This window comes from Schistocerca gregaria, chromosome 6 (genome assembly GCF_023897955.1).
Source record: "Schistocerca gregaria isolate iqSchGreg1 chromosome 6, iqSchGreg1.2, whole genome shotgun sequence".
Taxonomy (NCBI): Eukaryota; Metazoa; Arthropoda; class Insecta; order Orthoptera; family Acrididae; genus Schistocerca; species Schistocerca gregaria.
Genome location: NC_064925.1, coordinates 180,218,410 through 180,235,836, shown reverse-complemented (window position 1 = coordinate 180,235,836; position 17,427 = coordinate 180,218,410). Strand labels below are relative to the sequence as shown.

At 41.6% G+C, this 17,427-nt stretch overlaps 1 protein-coding gene across 1 annotated transcript in view; it reads left to right on the top strand.

The window, feature by feature from the left end:
* LOC126278790 (uncharacterized) overlaps nt 1–17,156 on the top strand; it is a 669,740-nt gene extending 652,584 nt beyond the window's left edge. The window contains exon 7 of the mRNA XM_049979067.1: nt 17,109–17,156. Coding sequence (XP_049835024.1) covers nt 17,109–17,156 — 48 coding nt within the window. The remainder of the gene's footprint in view (nt 1–17,108) is intronic.
* Nucleotides 17,157–17,427: the final 271 nt, after the last annotated feature.

Here is a 17,427-nt window from a genome sequence, read left to right as displayed (position 1 = left end):
ATCGCCTTTCGTGTGATACTACAATGAAATATTTTATGGCAATAACCTCTTAATAGTACTGCCACAATATTCTTCAAAGTTCATATTGTGTAGGGGAAGGCTTAGGTATAGAATGTAGAGTGGCTTATTCATTCGATACTAGACAAATAGCCAGTATGAACATCCAGTATATTAAGGACTGTCACGACTTCACACAGACTTCCAGGCGCCAATGTCTTCCTATATCTGAAAAAAATGCCTATTTGTAATCTCACTGCTTTATCTACGATGGTTTTATATAGTGAGAAGTCGCTATCTTCTAATTGAAACGTATTTTTGTATGCTACCAGTAAAATAATTGACCCCATCGTGGCAATTTTCCAGTTAAACGTTGAACTGACTTTCAGAATATTGAGGCCTAAAATATGCATAAGATATATGGATGTTAACTTTTTCATTACCTCTTGAAAGTACTTCTACGCACCAATTTACTACTTCGTTTGTGTAATGCAACTCACCGACTTCTTTATCCGACATTCTTTCGCCTTCGTTAGAGCATTCAGCGTTTTCTGGTTGTATTAAAATTACACTATGGAAAAACTGGAATCGATACAGCTTATCCGTAGTAACTTCACAATTATTAAACAGGGTCTTAGTCTAAGCTTACCAACAATGAAAACTCTTAGGAAAAGAAAACCCCTTATTTTCTCTATACACAATTTTTAAAACTGACATGTTAAATGTGTTAACTAACGCTGTATAAAGTGTATGTAATATTGTGTATGTAATATTTTTAAGAAGTGTAAATAACGTTTGTTGAGATGTTTATTGTGTGACAGATATATGCTGGTGCGTTGTAAATTATGTATGTATCCAAATTTAATAAAATGTATTTGTTTTTAAACTTTTGTAAGATAATAGCATAAGAGTGGTGCTCCAAAATATTTTCATTGTGGATGAAATATTTCTATACGTCTCTGAGCGACAAATGATTAAGTACCAAACTAAGTAAATCATTGTAGGGTAGGAGACACTCACGTGGAGCCCGTTCTACTATTCTTGTCCAAATGAGCCAATCGTTCTGCTAAATTTTAGAGTTTTCATTCAGTAGTTTCAGTTACCTACAAAGACTTCAGAAGTTGTAACGTTCATGCTCCACACAATTATGGCTTCTACGAGAGGTGGAGGGATGTAATACCATCAAAACAATTTGCCACTTTAAGCAAGGATCTTAATCTTAGCTTACCTACAGTCAAAACTTTTAGGAGAAGAAAACCAGTATTTTCCCTACGTACAAATTTTAAAACTAAATTTTAAATAAAACTTAAAGTTGTTTTGGAGATACTAAGCCCCCTGATTACGAAACACTGAGTGAGTATGGTCCAGGTAATTTACACGCTGGTTTAAACGAAAGCTAGTTTTTCACAGTTCTCAATATTTGTGATGTTAAATCTCCTAAACTATTGGTCGTTGTTGTTGTTGTGGTATTCAGTCCTGAGACTGGTTTGATGCAGCTCTCCACGCTTCTCTATCCTGTGCAAGCTTCTTCATCTCACAGTATACTGCAGTCTACACCCCTCTGAATCTGCTTAGTGTATTTATCTCTTGGTCTCCTTCTACGATTTTTACCCTCCACGGTGCCCTCCAATGTTAAATTTGTGATCCCTTGATGCTTCAGAACATATCCTATCAACCGGTTCCATCTTCTTGTCAAGTTGTGCCACAAACTCCTCTTCTCCCCAATTCTATTCAATACCTCCTCCTTAGTTACGTGCTCTACCTCTCCAATCTTCAGCATTCTTCTGTAGCACCACATTTCGAAAGTTTCTGTTCTCTTATTGTCCAGACTATTTATCGTCCATATTTCACTTCCATACATGGCTACACTCCATACAAATACTTTCAGAAACGGCTTACTGACAAATCTATACTCGATGTTAACAAATTTCTCTTCTTGAGAAATACTTTCCTTGCCATTGCCAGTTTACATTTTATATCCTCTCTACTTCGACCATCATCAGTTATTTTACTTCCTAAATAGCAAAACTCCTTTACTACTTTAAGTGTCTCGTTTCCTAATCTAATTCCCTCAGCATCACCCGATTTAATCTGACTACATTCCATTACCCTCGTTTTGCTTTTGTTGATGTTTATCTTATATCCTCCTTTCAAGACACTGTCCATTCCGTTCAACTTCTCTCCCAAGTCCTTTGCTGTCTCTGACAGAATTACAATGTCACCAGCGAACCTCAAACTTTTTACTTCTTCTCCATGAATTTTAATACCTACTCCGAATTTTCCTTTTGTTTCCTTCAGTGCTTGCTCAATATACAGATTGAATAACATCGGGGACAGGCTATAACCCTGTCTCACTCCCTTCCCAACCGCTGCCTCCCTTTCATGGCCCTCGACTCTTATAACTGCCATCTGGTTTCTGTACAAATTGTAAATAGCCTTTCGCTCTCTGTATTTTACCCCTGCCGCCTTCAGAATTTGAAACAGAGTATTCCAGTGAACATTGTCAAAAGCTTTATCTAAGTCTACTAATGCTAGAAACGTAGGGTTGCCTGTCCTTAATCATTCTTCTAAGGTAAGTCGTAAGGTCAGTATTGCCTCACGTGTTCCAACATTTCTACGGAATCCAAACTGATCGTCCACGAGGTCCGCATCTACCAGTTCTTCCATTCGTCTGTAAATAATTCGCGTTAGTATTTAGATGCTGTGACTTATTAAACTGATAGTTCGGTATATTTCACATCTGTCAACACCTGTTATTAGTCATACAATGATATAATATTGTACGTAAATTCAGTATCTGTGTGGACACGTTCTGCAAGATGTATTACGAAAGGAATTAGCAGTAAAGAATTGATAAAATAAAACGTTATATCTGATGCGGCAGTTTTACTGCACGAACAGCGAAAGGCGAAAATGTAGTAAGCGATAGATATTTCTCCTTTAATCAATTCGTAAGACAGGTGTCAGCGAGAAAAAGTTTCATTAAGATTTAAAATTATGTGAAAAATGTTCTCATCACATAAACTTTGTGAATAAGATCTTGGTATTTGCGCGCTGTGAGTTGCGCTGCCTCAAGACACATACACTAATTCTGCCTCGTTCTTTCTGTAATTAATTGCTTGTTCCTACAACACACGCACACCGATATGTCATTCAAAATTAACTACAGTTCAGTAATCGTGATGCTGACAACAACTTTTGACTAATTGGCGTACTTGTCTTTCTTCGTGTCTTCGTTTCATTGTGTTCTACTCAAGATTACGAATTGTTTTTCTATCGTCAATCCACTTCTCTCAAGGTCTGTAATTGTTCATCAGTACGAAGTCTAAGTCCGATAAACCAATATCACTCAATTGAAGTCTAAGACTCTTCTTACTATACCGTCGCGTTGAGAACAGTAAAGATTAACATTCATCAATCGAATGACTGGGCAATACTTCAGTCTCTACCTCATGAATTATCAAACTTACAAAACTGTAACAATGTACTAGCGTTAGCGTCCAGACAACTATAGCAAAAGTACTCGAGAGCAACTAACTAACTGAACATTTCCATGTACGATTTACATTGTAGTGGCATTGAATTTCCTTCTAGATGCTTCTACAACTCTCTTCCATGGTAAATGTTATCTTTGACTTGGATTTAACCTTCGATTCATATGATTTTGAATTTATTTTATAGATATTTGATAAAGAATCTATGATAATCCTTTCCTTTTATCTCCCCTTTTTGTATGCTGTTCTGAGTATTTGAATAATATAGGTGTTAATCAAAATATTACCAGTGTAGATTTTATCGTCAATAGTTGTTGTCACTGTCAAGATGACTCACTTCCCTACTTTAAGTTTCCACAAAGTTTGTTAATTGAGGTTTTCTGTTCTTGGCGGGGTTACACTGTCTTACTGTGTTAAACCTGAAACATACAATTATACCTCATAATGAGTAAATTGTGATAGTGTTTTAAATTTATAAATTCGGACAGCAATTATATGAAATATTCAACATAAAATAGTTTTGCCGCTGAAATTCGTCGGAAACGCAACCTGCAAATGGGATCACCTCCACTAGGTTAGTCGTTTAACAGATGCTTCTTTAAAATATGTCTGAGTACGAGAAGGGTACAAGATCTCAATGAATACAGAAGACTACTAGCGTAGTTAAAAGAGAAACGACATTGGTTAAAACAGAAACGAGAAGAGTGAAAAGACAGAGTTGAGAGATACTCCTTGGAAATTTAGCCTAGTATATTCACGGAGATTAAGAAGAGCATATAAAATATTAAAAACTTTCAATAAAAACGAGAAATACACCCTACTATGGAATAAAATCTCCGATGAAAAAAGGTTAAACTACTTCCAAAACCTACGAGCAGGGGAAGAAGAAAATATTGTAACATTCAATCACATTTGAATGTCGATAGCGGCCATGAGGACGGAGTTTTAAAAATAATGCTTGTAAATACTATAATTCTGTGTCCATATTCTGCAAGTCTGATGGAGCTCTGTAGTCTTATCTGTACCGAAAAAACGAGACCAAAATGACTTACGTAATAACGGAAGTATAAGTATACTGAAAACTTGGTGCAGAATACTTTCCTAACAGATGAAATGTTTTAACAGAGAGTTTTCTTAAAGAAAAACGAAATGGATTTAGATGGGGGAGGTCGCGTATGGACAATGTTTTCTCGGTAAATGAGGTGATGTAAATGCATAGAGCATTTAATCTGCAAACGTGAAACCGCTTATCTCTCCGTGTTTACAAACATGACAAGCCAAATGAGACGTGGGTTGTGAAAAGGTCTTCGTTCTGGTGGTGAGGTCTAAGTTATGGAAAATTTAAGAGAGAATGGCATTCCTCAGCATTTAATAAGCTCAATTCAGAGTTTGTATGCTGATAAAAATATCGGCTCATTCATTAAAACAGGAATGAGGAGACTCACCCAAGGAGTGCGACAGGAGTGTTCTACATCGTCCATATAGACTGCCAATAAACGGCAAATACAATGAAAGAGTCCTACACACAATACCCATAATATTTAACATACACTCCTGGAAATGGAAAAAAGAACACATTGACACCGGTGTGTCAGATCCACCATACTTGCTCCGGACACTGCGAGAGGGCTGTACAAGAAATGATCACACGCACGGCACGGCGGACACACCAGGAACCGCGGTGTTGGCCGTCGAATGGCGCTAGCTGCACAGCATTTGTGCACCGCCGCCGTCAGTGTCAGCCAGTTTGCCGTGGCATACGGAGCTCCATCGCAGTCTTTAACACTGGTAGCATGCCGCGACAGCGTGGACGTGAACCGTATGTGCAGTTGACGGACTTTGAGCGAGGGCGTGTAGTGGGCATGCGGGAGGCCGGGTGGACGTACCGCCGAATTGCTCAACACGTGGGGCGTGAGGTCTCCACAGTACATCGATGTTGTCGCCAGTGATCGGCGGAAGGTGCACGTGCCCGTCGACCTGGGACCGGACCGCAGCGACGCACGGATGCACGCCAAGACCGTAGGATCCTACGCAGTGCCGTAGGGGACCGCATCGCCACTTCCCAGCAAATTAGGGACACTGTTGCTCCTGGGGTATCGGCGAGGACCATTCGCAACCGTCTCCATGAAGCTGGGCTACGGTCCCGCACACCGTTAGGCCGTCTTCCGCTCACGCCCCAACATCGTGCAGCCCGCCTCCAGTGGTGTCGCGACAGGCGTGAATGGAGGGACGAATGGAGACGTGTCGTCTTCAGCGATGAGAGTCGCTTCTGCTTTGGTGCCAATGATGGTCGTATGCGTGTTTGGCGCCGTGCAGGTGAGCGCCACAATCAGGACTGCATACGACCGAGGCACACAGGGCCAACACACGGTATCATGGTGTGGGGAGCGATCTCCTACACTGGCCGTACACCTCTGGTGATCGTCGAGAGGACACTGAATAGTGCACGGTACATCAAAACCGTCATCGAACCCATCGTTCTACCATTCCTAGACCGGCAAGGGAACTTGCTGTTCCAACAGGACAATGCACGTCCGCATGTATCCCGTGCCACCCAACGTGCTCTAGAAGGTGTAAGTCAACTACCCTGGCCAGCAAGATCTCCGGATCTGTCCCCCATTGAGCATGTTTGGGACTGGATGAAGCGTCGTCTCACGCGGTCTGCACGTCCAGCACGAACGCTGGTCCAACTGAGGCGCCAGGTGGAAATGGCATGGCAAGCCGTTCCACAGGACTACATCCAGCATGTCTACGATCGTCTCCATGGGAAAATAGCAGCCTGCATTGCTGCGAAAGGTGGATATACACTGTACTAGTGCCGACATTGTGCATGCTCTGTTGCCTGTGTCTATGTGCCTGTGGTTCTGTCAGTGTGATCATGTGATGTATCTGACCCCAGGAATGTGTCAATAAAGTTTCCCCTTCCTGTGACAATGAAATCACGGTGTTCTTATTTCAATTTCCAGGAGTGTATTTCTTTTGGCAGATGACCAGGTTACACTGGCGGATACGAAGGGCAACATTTAATGAGCTGTTTGTTGCTTACATACGATTACAAAATAACCTAATTTAACCGGTTCTACAAAATAAAATAAATTATGATCTTTTATAGAAACGAACGACGCAGAGATAAAATCGTAATAACACACTGGAAGAAGTCCGCAGGTTCAACTGTATGGGCTGTGATATCTCTTATGCTTAAGTTAATGATCCTTAAATAAACTGCAAAAGTACTTACAAATTTTACATACTTTTTCAAGAGCGCTCCTGAACAAAACGAGGAAAGAGGTAGTACACAAATTCTATAATAGAATGACTGTTCTCTATGAACCTGAAAAATGGACTTTAACAACCTAACAATAACAGAGAATTAAAGCGGAAGAAATAAGACTTGTAAGACTTTTGGCAGGATAAAAATTACATTATAAGAAGTACAGTGAGATAAGAGACGAACTCCATGTTTTAGCACTAGTAGAAAGGAATTGCATGACCATCTACTATGTTTGGATCAAATATAGATACAAAGAAAATCTATGATCAGAGATGTAATGGTAGAAGAAGTAAACGGAAGTTTTGTTTTCTGTTGCATTTCCAAATGTAAACTTCTCAGTCACAGGATACTCACATTCATTTTGTAGCCGATGAGTTATTTAAAAAACTGCCGTCAGTTCACAGCCAATTTCTTTCGTTTCTACAGTTCTTAATCTCAGTATTAATTGACTTGTTTGTTAAGCATTGTAAGACACAAGGATAATCATGTTTCTGTCTCCCCAACCTCGTGTTACTTTAGTAAATGGTCGCTCCTGAATGAGTATTATGTCGAACTGGAGAGATCGGTCATGATATAAAAAAAATATGTGAATTCAAGCGAAATTTCCGGGAACCATTATAACCATTATGTAGAGCAAACTCCGTAGTGTTCATACTGCTTCAAGAATAGCAGAGTTTGTTTATGTGCTGGCAGCTAATAAGCCCCCCTTTATACGATCACACAATTTCACAAACTTACGTAGATCATCAAATTTTTCGGCAATGTGCAGCTTTGCCTGAAGTGTTTTTTTTTTTATATGTACTGTGTATGACGTGTCTGAGAATAACTTTGATTAACATCCTATTTGACAAGATATCAGACGTTGTTTGTGTTGATGTAACAGCGAGAAAACTTCGCGAGAAAGAGTTTTTTTCTCCGTATCGTGAGCTGTGGTAGTTACCAAAATGATAAAGGTGTTGCATCTGTCCCAAGCATATATGAGCGCTGTTGAGCAGTATCTCAACAATGCAAGTCGCTCTTTTCAGTTCTCAGTACACAGTGAGCACATTAAAGTGCCTAGAAGGTATTGTCTACCAAGTACGAGGACCTGTGAGAGATAACATGCGTTTCCTTTTTCATAACAAACTCGGGCATGCTCTGCAGGTCCACTGAAGGTGCTACTGCAGCAATTTCGAGTACACTTACAAACAGCATTGAAGCTTTGACTTTGATATTTGTAAGTCCAAATCCTCCACGGGGACGATTCCTCGTTACCACTTCATAATGGTGTCAAAAAATATAACTTTTCACTAGGATACGACCGGTTAATTGCGTCAGTATAAGATCCGTACTTTGTGAAGACGGCTAAAAGAATGGCGTTGGTGTTCATTAATTGCCGCTTGAATTCGATCCGTCACCTACCGCCAGCTGGGTGCAGCCACTTTCATCGAGCAGCGATCCACAGTAGCTCCCGACGATTTGTGGCGTGCAACCACCGTTGTCCATGGCATGAAACCGCGGTGAAAACCCCGCAGTGGTAACACAGTATATTTCCGTTCATTAATGCGGGCCCCAGAAAGAATAAAAGAAATCCAATATGTCCTTCAAGAAGGATACAGGTATGTCATCGATATAACGTAGCAATGCCATGACATCATCCGTGTACAGTCGCACCGAGAAGGTTTCACCCATTGTCTTCTAGCCACATAATTAATCAGCAGTACATAATTAATCAGCAGAGTTTCATGGGACAAAAGGGAGGTGGAGAGGGGGCTCCCTTGCGGTAAGCCTTGTCGGATTGTGATCAGGGGGGTAAAGTTTCCATTCACCACGACAGATGCTTGAATACCAGTAAAAAGATTAAATAGTATTTTACATGCATCATGACTGATACCCATCGCCTCTAGCACTTGCATCAAGAAACTGTGATCGATGCAGTGAATTTCCCTTTCGACAGCAATGAAAACTAACGCTCCAGAGACAAGAAGTTGCTGCAGCCGCCGAGACGGCGTCCCGACATTCGACTACATGAGTCAGGATAGTGCGCTCATGCACATAGCAAAATCGACAAATGGCTATCAACCGGCAGAGAAATAATTTTGACGTCGAAATTAAAAAGTGTGACCGGGCGGAATTTATCAATGTCTGGACATCCTGTTGTCTTCGGAATCATGACAATTTTATCCACCTTGACAGGGAAAAAAATCCCTCTGCTTCACTTCATTTACCAGTGCCACAATGGCATCACCTGCGAGAGGTCAAAAATCTGCATAAAAATTCCTTGGGAATACCGTCAAGTCCCGTCTATTTTTGGGATAGTAAATTTATCATTTAATTCAGGAGTAACTAATTAGTGCAGAAGAGGAGTAAAACCATCGGGAAAAATGGTATCAGTATCACGAAAGTCACAAAGATCGGTAAAGCAATTATAGATCTCTGTGGAAATATAGCTTGACATCAGTGTGAGTGAGGATCGCGATACATGGTCTTTTTCGACGCGGCCGCAATCGGATAAAATGATATAAGGAAATCAATTCATCCTGTAGGAACGAGCGGCATTTTGATTGCTCCCTGGGTCTCTTTAGCTAAAGAAACTTAACCTGGCGGACACCCATGACCCGTAAGGGAGCTTGCTGGTACATTCATAAACTTGTCGTAAGGCGGAATAACCAAATTCCTGGGTCTGCCGGAGATCCTTCCGCCTTTCAGCGCCCTAACACATTGCCGCTTTCCGGAGCAACGGTTTTACATCTCCTGGACACTATTGCATACGCGAGGGATAACGGTCCTGGGAACGCAAGCTACCGAACCAAACGTCTCGAACGATAATATCAAGGGAAGGGGCGTTTCAGAGAGATGTGCTGATCATCCAGGGAAGGCGAAGCAGTTTTACTGCTTGCGGAACATGATTTAAGGTTACAAGTACAGGCTTTAATCCACAGAACACAAAACTCAATTAAAATCCCCGCCTAGCGGAAGTATCCGCAGAATTTTACGTAATAAATAAACTACATCCTCTTCGTAAAATCGCGCTCGATTAGTGTAACTGTCAGATCCAGAAGAGGAATAAAGACGAACTAAAGAATGGTCACAAGAAGTGCTGCCGCTATCAAGAACCTCGAAATCAATCAGTGATATTCCCTCTCTTTAGAATATCGCATTGCTAGTAAAGAACAGGAGCCACATTAAAGAAAGTAGAAAGGCTTGGAAAATAAAGTGATCAAATAACACTTCTTGTAAAAATATCACGTCTACACTTGAATCGTAAATAAACTGTCGCAGCGCCGCAAGTCTATGAACGGAACTAATTCCATTCACATTCACGGTAAGAAACGCATAGCCTTGCATCCAGTTGTTACCAAAACAGTCTGATTACTTCCAAGCGACCTCTGATGTCGTCTGTCACAGTCCATGGCAGAGTCAACTGATGAATGCGAGTGTAAATAGGTGGATTTCTCTCTCTCTCTCTCTTCCACCTTCATCCTGTTTTGTTTCTTTTCTTTTTTCGCAACGCCACACTCGCTGATTGAAAACGCTGTTTGTTACGGCTTCGCGGGACGCCGAGTGCCGTACACGGCAACGAGAGAGGGTCCCGCTTAATTTCACTATCACGTGCAGAGAACACACTCCATTTCCCCACAAATGGGTGGTGCGCCTCATGAGAATCAAAGGAAATGTTTATTTTACCACCACTACGTGTTCCACTGGCTCACTTGGCCCGGTCTGGATCTGCTCAGCAGCGGTCTGTCGCATGCTTCCCCCATCCCCGGGACCGCAGAAGAAGGGCGGGAATGTGTTATAGACTCACTGATTTCCGATTAATCCGTCTATATAATACAGAGCTCCGGAATAGGTCTGTCCTTATGCTCCTAAAGAGGCGCTCAGGATCTCGGGGAGATACATCGGATGGGGTGATGGAAGTATTCGAATCTTGAACACCAGCTGCCAAGTTATCATTCGCTTTGAGCTCGGGGAACTGAGAGACCTTCTCCAACGGAACCAGACGAGTAGAAAAGGAAACAGTAATCGCCTGACTCCTCACCAACTTGCGTCCCTCTACGCTTACTTTGCAGATGAGGTGGCGGCGTCGCGGAAGCTACAGCGGCGAAGTCTCCACACGAGCTTAACAGCGGAAATTCACTAATGCCGTCAAGGAATGTTACCCCTAAGAAATTTTATTAGTCAGAATGACTTCCACTGATGTTAACCTCTAACGACGTTCATAATTGGCTATTAAGACGGTGACGCGAAACGGGCAATTTGTGTTTAGGTATCCACTCTCATTGCACCTAAAACAGGTTCCTTGTTGTCCTATGTCAATTACATGCATCGGGTTTCCACACACCTGCAAATGAGAGGGATATTTTCTTACCATCTCGAAGAACCGAACACCACTATAAACTGTTGAGCGGACCAATGTCCCAGCCGTATATTCAGTGTGTTCGCAAACGGAAGCACGGTGGTCTAGTGAAGACTGTCATCAGCTTTGTTCGAAGATTAATTATCCTGACTCTCTTATACTCCACCTCCACTTTCGCCGGAAGAACCGCACTGTCAGAACCACCGCGATGAGTGAAAGGGACTTGTTGTTTGTTCCCGTCAAATTGAACCTGACATAAACCACATGCGATTCAAAATCAGAGTAAGCCGTGTGAACCTTAACTTTATCTGGCCTATAAGCAATTTGTGAAATTCTAACGATCTTCACTGCACATGCCGTGTGGACTTGTCAAAACTAAAACTGACGATACCTGTTCATGGAATGTTCCTGGGAGCCATGGATGAAATCACGGTGAAGAGACAATGCCGCATCAAAATGTAGTCACAAACACTAGACGCTCAGAGATAAACAGCGATGCGACGCATGCAAGGACTCACAGAACACTGAAGGGAAAGAGGGAAGCTCTCGCAGTACTACGGTAGAGTCGGAAACAGACAGATCCTACTTGCCGGACTGGGGAGTGGGAATACCGGTAGATCACCACAACACAGGCAAATGATGATCATTAGGCACATGCACTAACCACTAAGACACCTTCGCACAGTGGCTTAGCACTGCTGCATGGACTGCCCTAGCACACCTACCTCCTCAATCCAAGCTCCCATTCGCGCCTCAGCCCACTTAGTATTCCCCCTAAACTCGAACAGCATTGCAAAGGCTCTCCAACTGTACTAGAATCAAACAAACCAGGGGATCATGCCCGAAACCCAAGCACAGGTGCTTCAATCAATTAAAGATATGTTGTTCATCAAACGGGTTAATTTTGTCATGGCTGGCTCTCCCAAGGATATCAAAAATTCTATGCGAAGGTCATATAGGAGTTAGGTTTCGTGTTAGATTTTTAGTCTTTTTGACAATGTCGTATGTCTCATCTCATCTTCACCCACCTGCAGTCTGTTTCTCCAATACTGCCTCAAGCTGGTTTCTCTTATACAGATCGAGTGGACAGTGTCTTAAAACAAGGATGTAAGATGCACAAAAGCAAGATGAGAAAAGTGAAATGTAGCCGTTTAAATCAGGCGATTCATAGGGAATTACATTAGGAAATGAGACGCTAAAAATAGAAAACGAGTTTTACTATTTGGCCAGTGAAATACCTGATAATGGCCGAAGTACAGAGGATACAATGGAGGAGGAGGAGGATATTAATGTTTAACCTACTGACGATAATGAGGTCAGTAGAGATGCAGCACAAGCTCGGAATGAGGGTGGAAAATGGGATCGGCTGCACCTTTCTGAAGAAACCATCCATACACTTATCTTAAGCGATTCTGGAAGACCATGAAAAACCTAAATAAGGATCAATAGACATGGATCTGAACCGTTGTCGTCCGCAATGAGAGTCCATTGTGCTGCATTACCCTGCTCGGTGAGACGGCAAGCAAATCATTTCTGAAGACGAGAAATCTGCTAACAATGAATATAGATTTAAGTGTGAGAAAGTCTTTTTGAAGGTATTTGACTGAGGGGTAGCCATGAATGGAAGTGAAATATGGGCGATAAACAGTATGAACAAGAAGAGACTAGCGGCTTCTGAAATGAAAAGCTACAGAAGAGTGCTGAAGATTTTATGGATAGTTCGCGTAACTAATGAGGAGGTAATGAATAGCATTGGGAAGACAAGAAACTTGTAGCACAACTTGACTAAAAGAAGGGATTGGTAGATAGTACACGTTTTGAAACACCAAGGAATCACCAATTAGTACCGGAATGTTGTGGGAGGGGGGGGGGGGGGGAGAAGGGGATAAAAACAGTAAGTACTGGCTTGCCGTCTGAGCTCTTTTTCTTCATACAGCAGCATCTCTTTTCTCCAAAGGTCCCTTTAATATTCTTATCGCCTGCTTCTATCTTTCCGCTAGCTGTACAATCATGCTTAAGCATTTAGCATGTTCTGTCAGTATAGCTTTTTAGATGACTTTGTCAACTTTCCCCTACTGCATTTTTACATTTTCTCATTCCGTCAACAGAATTTAGTCTCCTGCTATCCCGGGTTTGTATTAGGCCTTGTATTTTTACCTGTGCATTTCTTAGCTGACTTGCCTATTTCGTCCCTCAAAGCAACTCTTTGGCCTTGTATTCATTTCCCTTGCTTCGGTCCAACGTTTCCTAACGCACCCCATGAAACTCTCAGCAATCTCTGTTTCGCTCAATTCATTGTGACCTATCGCCTAGTTTTCTAAAATTTAGGGTTGTACTGATTTAATCTGCAGTTCCTAACTAATACATCATGGCCATAACCACACCTGTCCCTCGAAATGTTTACAGTCTAAAATCTGTTTCAAAGCCTCTGTTTTACCATTCCACAATGCCTGTAACCTTCCAGTGTCTTTGATGGATAGAACCGTCTTTCATGTTTATTAACCAATTGTTCCACTCCGTGCAAAAGGAGACATATTTTCCCACTAAATTTTCCTCCTTATCCTTCCCCTACTACCGAATTTCAGTCAGTCATCGCAGTTAAATTACAGTCTCCCTTAACTATCTGGATTATTTGCTTCATCTCGTCATAAATTGTCTCAGTGCCTTCGATATATGCAGAGCTAGTTAGTTTATAAATTTGTACTACGCAGTGGGTGTTGGCTTTGGCTTTTGTGCATGTATTCGCTCCTATACTGTCCATAATGAAGTACCCGAATTCCTATTTTCTTATTCATTATTAGGCCTGCTCCTGCTTTACCTCTGTTTGATTTTGTATTGATAACAGTATGTAGGCTGAGGCGGTTCTGGAACCATGTAGGTAACTGATCACGTCATTGATGACGTCGCCGATGAAGAAATCGATGAGACATCAGATTTTTCCCATCCCTCCCCCTTCCACGCTTCTGACATAGGCCAGTTACCCTACGTATAAAATAGTGAGAAACCCAAAATTGGGGGGGGAGGTAACAAATTGGCGGGAAATTCAAAATATCCGACGTTTTCCCTCCATCTATATGATGTCACTGTGGAAGTAGGGCTGCTTACGTAATTAAAAATATGCAGGAAATTATAGTGGAACTAGGTAACTTGTGAAACTATATAATTCAAGATGGCTACTGAGCTTTCCCCTGCCACCAGTATGGAAATGGGTCACTCATGCTAAGTATAGAATCCCCTGGGATACCGGTATAGCCTCCATGATCTCAGAATCCAATATGTTAGGACACAGAGAAGTAGCCAATACGCACACCTACTTAACACGTTTTACCTAAATATCTAGTCCAGTATTCCAGAGTATTCCCTCTGACGTCACCGGTAGATTGTTATTTAGGTTTGTACAACACATATGTCATACTACTTTGTGTTACTTCAATTCAAAAACCGTAAGCCTGCTTTTCCCCTAAGTTTAAACAACTGTCTTTCTGACCCCACAGTTTAAACACGTTGTTTTCGTGTGCTAATTTGTTCCAAGCCGCCAAGTGTTAAGTTTAAACAAAACCCTTCTGAATTTAAGGTTTTCACAGTTCCTCCTCTCACCATAATGACATCACAATTTAAACAATTCCCCCGTCCCCAGAAGTTGTCTTTAGTTCCAGTCCCAAGAGCTCATTCATCTTAGTTTTAAATGGCGGTAAAGTTCACTTGTCCTATGTTTAAAACGGCCAGAAATTCAAAAGCCATTCACACTAAGTCTGAAATAATGGAAAGCCCACTGATTTGTTACAGAGTAACACTTTAGGGTAGCCCCATAGTGTTTCTGCACTATAGAATATGTCTCTAAATTTTGAATCTGTATAACTCACTGATTCACCCTGTATGTGTCCCTGTCGTGTGTGGTAGGGTAAAGGAGTCGGAGAGGTATTCACATGCGCCTTTATTTACAATCAGTAGCCCCCATACTGTGCAGGACCGTGCCGGAGGATGACGGCCATTGGCCACGCCAACACTGCTGCATCGCGCCCCATACTGCCAGGAGCCGGAGTCCACTACCGTAAGCCTCAGTTAGTTGCAGTGCACACGCCGTATTGACAACTGACCCGCTAGACACTCCGGCTGGCCGTTTGAAGCTGTGCACCCGTCAACTGTCACCTGCTCAGTATGAGTCTAGCCTGGCCCGTAACAAGTCATGAGTTCAGAATGCAGGCAAATGTTCTTCAATCTCCAGTTGCTCGAATGGGCTGGATACATCGACACAGGTAGATATTTGATTCCACACATACCGCACTCTAATGTTAGAAATGCACAGCGGTTCGCCATATCGATGGGCGTCCATTTTAGGCACTGAGAAAAATATTCTGATCCCGCCAAGGTAACTGAGTCAAACAGCGCCGCTATTAGAAGCTCTTACAACTGCCTGTACAAGATATGAATGAATTACTTTTAAACCTGAACATTGCTCTAGGTTACGAACAATGAGACATGGGAGTTAGAGAAAGGCAGGATTCGGTGTTGACTGGGCCTTTGTAATCACGTACATTTTATTAAGAACCAGTTAGAAATGAAGTTGAAAATAAGGAACAATTGTCAAATTCGGCTGTTAAGACACACTGTCCAATAACAAAATTCTTATGCAAGTTGCACTCACGACTGAAGGCCTTATAGACCAGAAATTCAAATTATTTGTCAGCTGAAGGCCCCAATGGTAATAACTCAAAACCGATTTGACGGCTCAAGACCTGCATACCGAATTCTTAAGAAAAGCTAAACATCTCCAAGAGATACTAAACTATTTTTAATAAAAATATCATCAAAATTTCACTATAAAACATACAGTATCTAATTCAAAATTCTTAGACAAATTGGATTCACGGCAGAAGGTCTTATTGACCAGAAATTCAAATTATTTGTCGCCTTAAGGCCCCAATAGTAATAACTCAAAAAACAATTTAACGGCTGAAGGGCTGGATAGCAAATTCTTAAGAACAGATAAACTTCTCCAACAATTACTAAAATATATAAAAAACACAATTATGAAATTTCACCATCAAGAGACAATGTCTAACTAAACATTCTTAAGACAAGTTGCATTCTTCGCTGAAGGCCTTATTGACAAGATATTCAAATTACTGGTCGACTGAAGGCCCCAATAGTAATAACTGAAAATTTAAATATTTTTTTTTTAAATAATCATCACAATCTGATCAAACCAAGAACGAAGTGGGCCTCAGACAGTGCTCCAAGGATTGGCCTGTACAACTGTACAGTCAAGGTGTGTGTGATAACCACAATAGTAGATACAGAATCGCACCACAGACCATAACTCCAGGTATAGGTCCAACATGTCTAACTCTCAAACAGTTTGACTGTAGGCACTCAACCACCCTCCTCCTAATCAACATACGGCCATCACTGGCACTGAGGCATAACCAGTTTTCATCAGAAAACATAGCAGACCTCCATCCTGCCTTCCAATGAACCCTCACTTGACACCACACAAGTTGCAAAAGGCAGTGTTTTGGGGTCAGTGGAGTGCACACTACAGGGTGTCTTTTTTGGAGCTGCCCTTGAAGTAACCTGTTCATTGTGTCACTTTGATCCCAACAACTGCTTAGTTTGCTGATGAAGATGCAGTATGATAAGGCAGAGCCATACACCGACGCGATGGTCTTCCCTCTCGGTAGTGCCACGTAACCGTTCGGAGTCTTGTCTTCTTGCGACCGTACATTCTGCTGCCACCAGTCATGTGCAGTGGCTATAATCCTGCCAGCGGTATCACAAAAGGAACATCCAGCTGCTCGTGGCCCTATTACAAGGCCTCGTTCAAACTCAGTGAGGTGTTCTTGCCTAACTGCCAATATTTGTTTATGTCACATAATTCATTGATTCTGCGATTTATTATTACTATTTTTTTCGATAATGTAGTACTGGAATGAAAGTAGGACAGTTATAAAAAACTGAGGCAATGTGCTTATAGTTTAGACATGTACATACTTGTATGTGCCGGCAGGGTAGCAGTGTACGTGACTATCGAATAGAAATAGCATGTTTCGTGTAAAACGTTTTCACGTTTTCTTTGTTGAAATTTCGCATGCAAATAACATGATAGGAATTTATACGAAAAACTTCTTCTGAAGCGTGAATTCCATAAAACGACGCCTGATAATTCCATAAAATGTGTACACATAAAGATATTATCCGCTGGATGGTTTTGTCGAGACACGTCAGATCTCTGGAGGTTTGCAGAATGCGTAGTATTCTTCGGATGTATATTTTTCTGATCTTAGGAAGTTCTTACACTTTATATGATAATCTGATAACAATGTCAG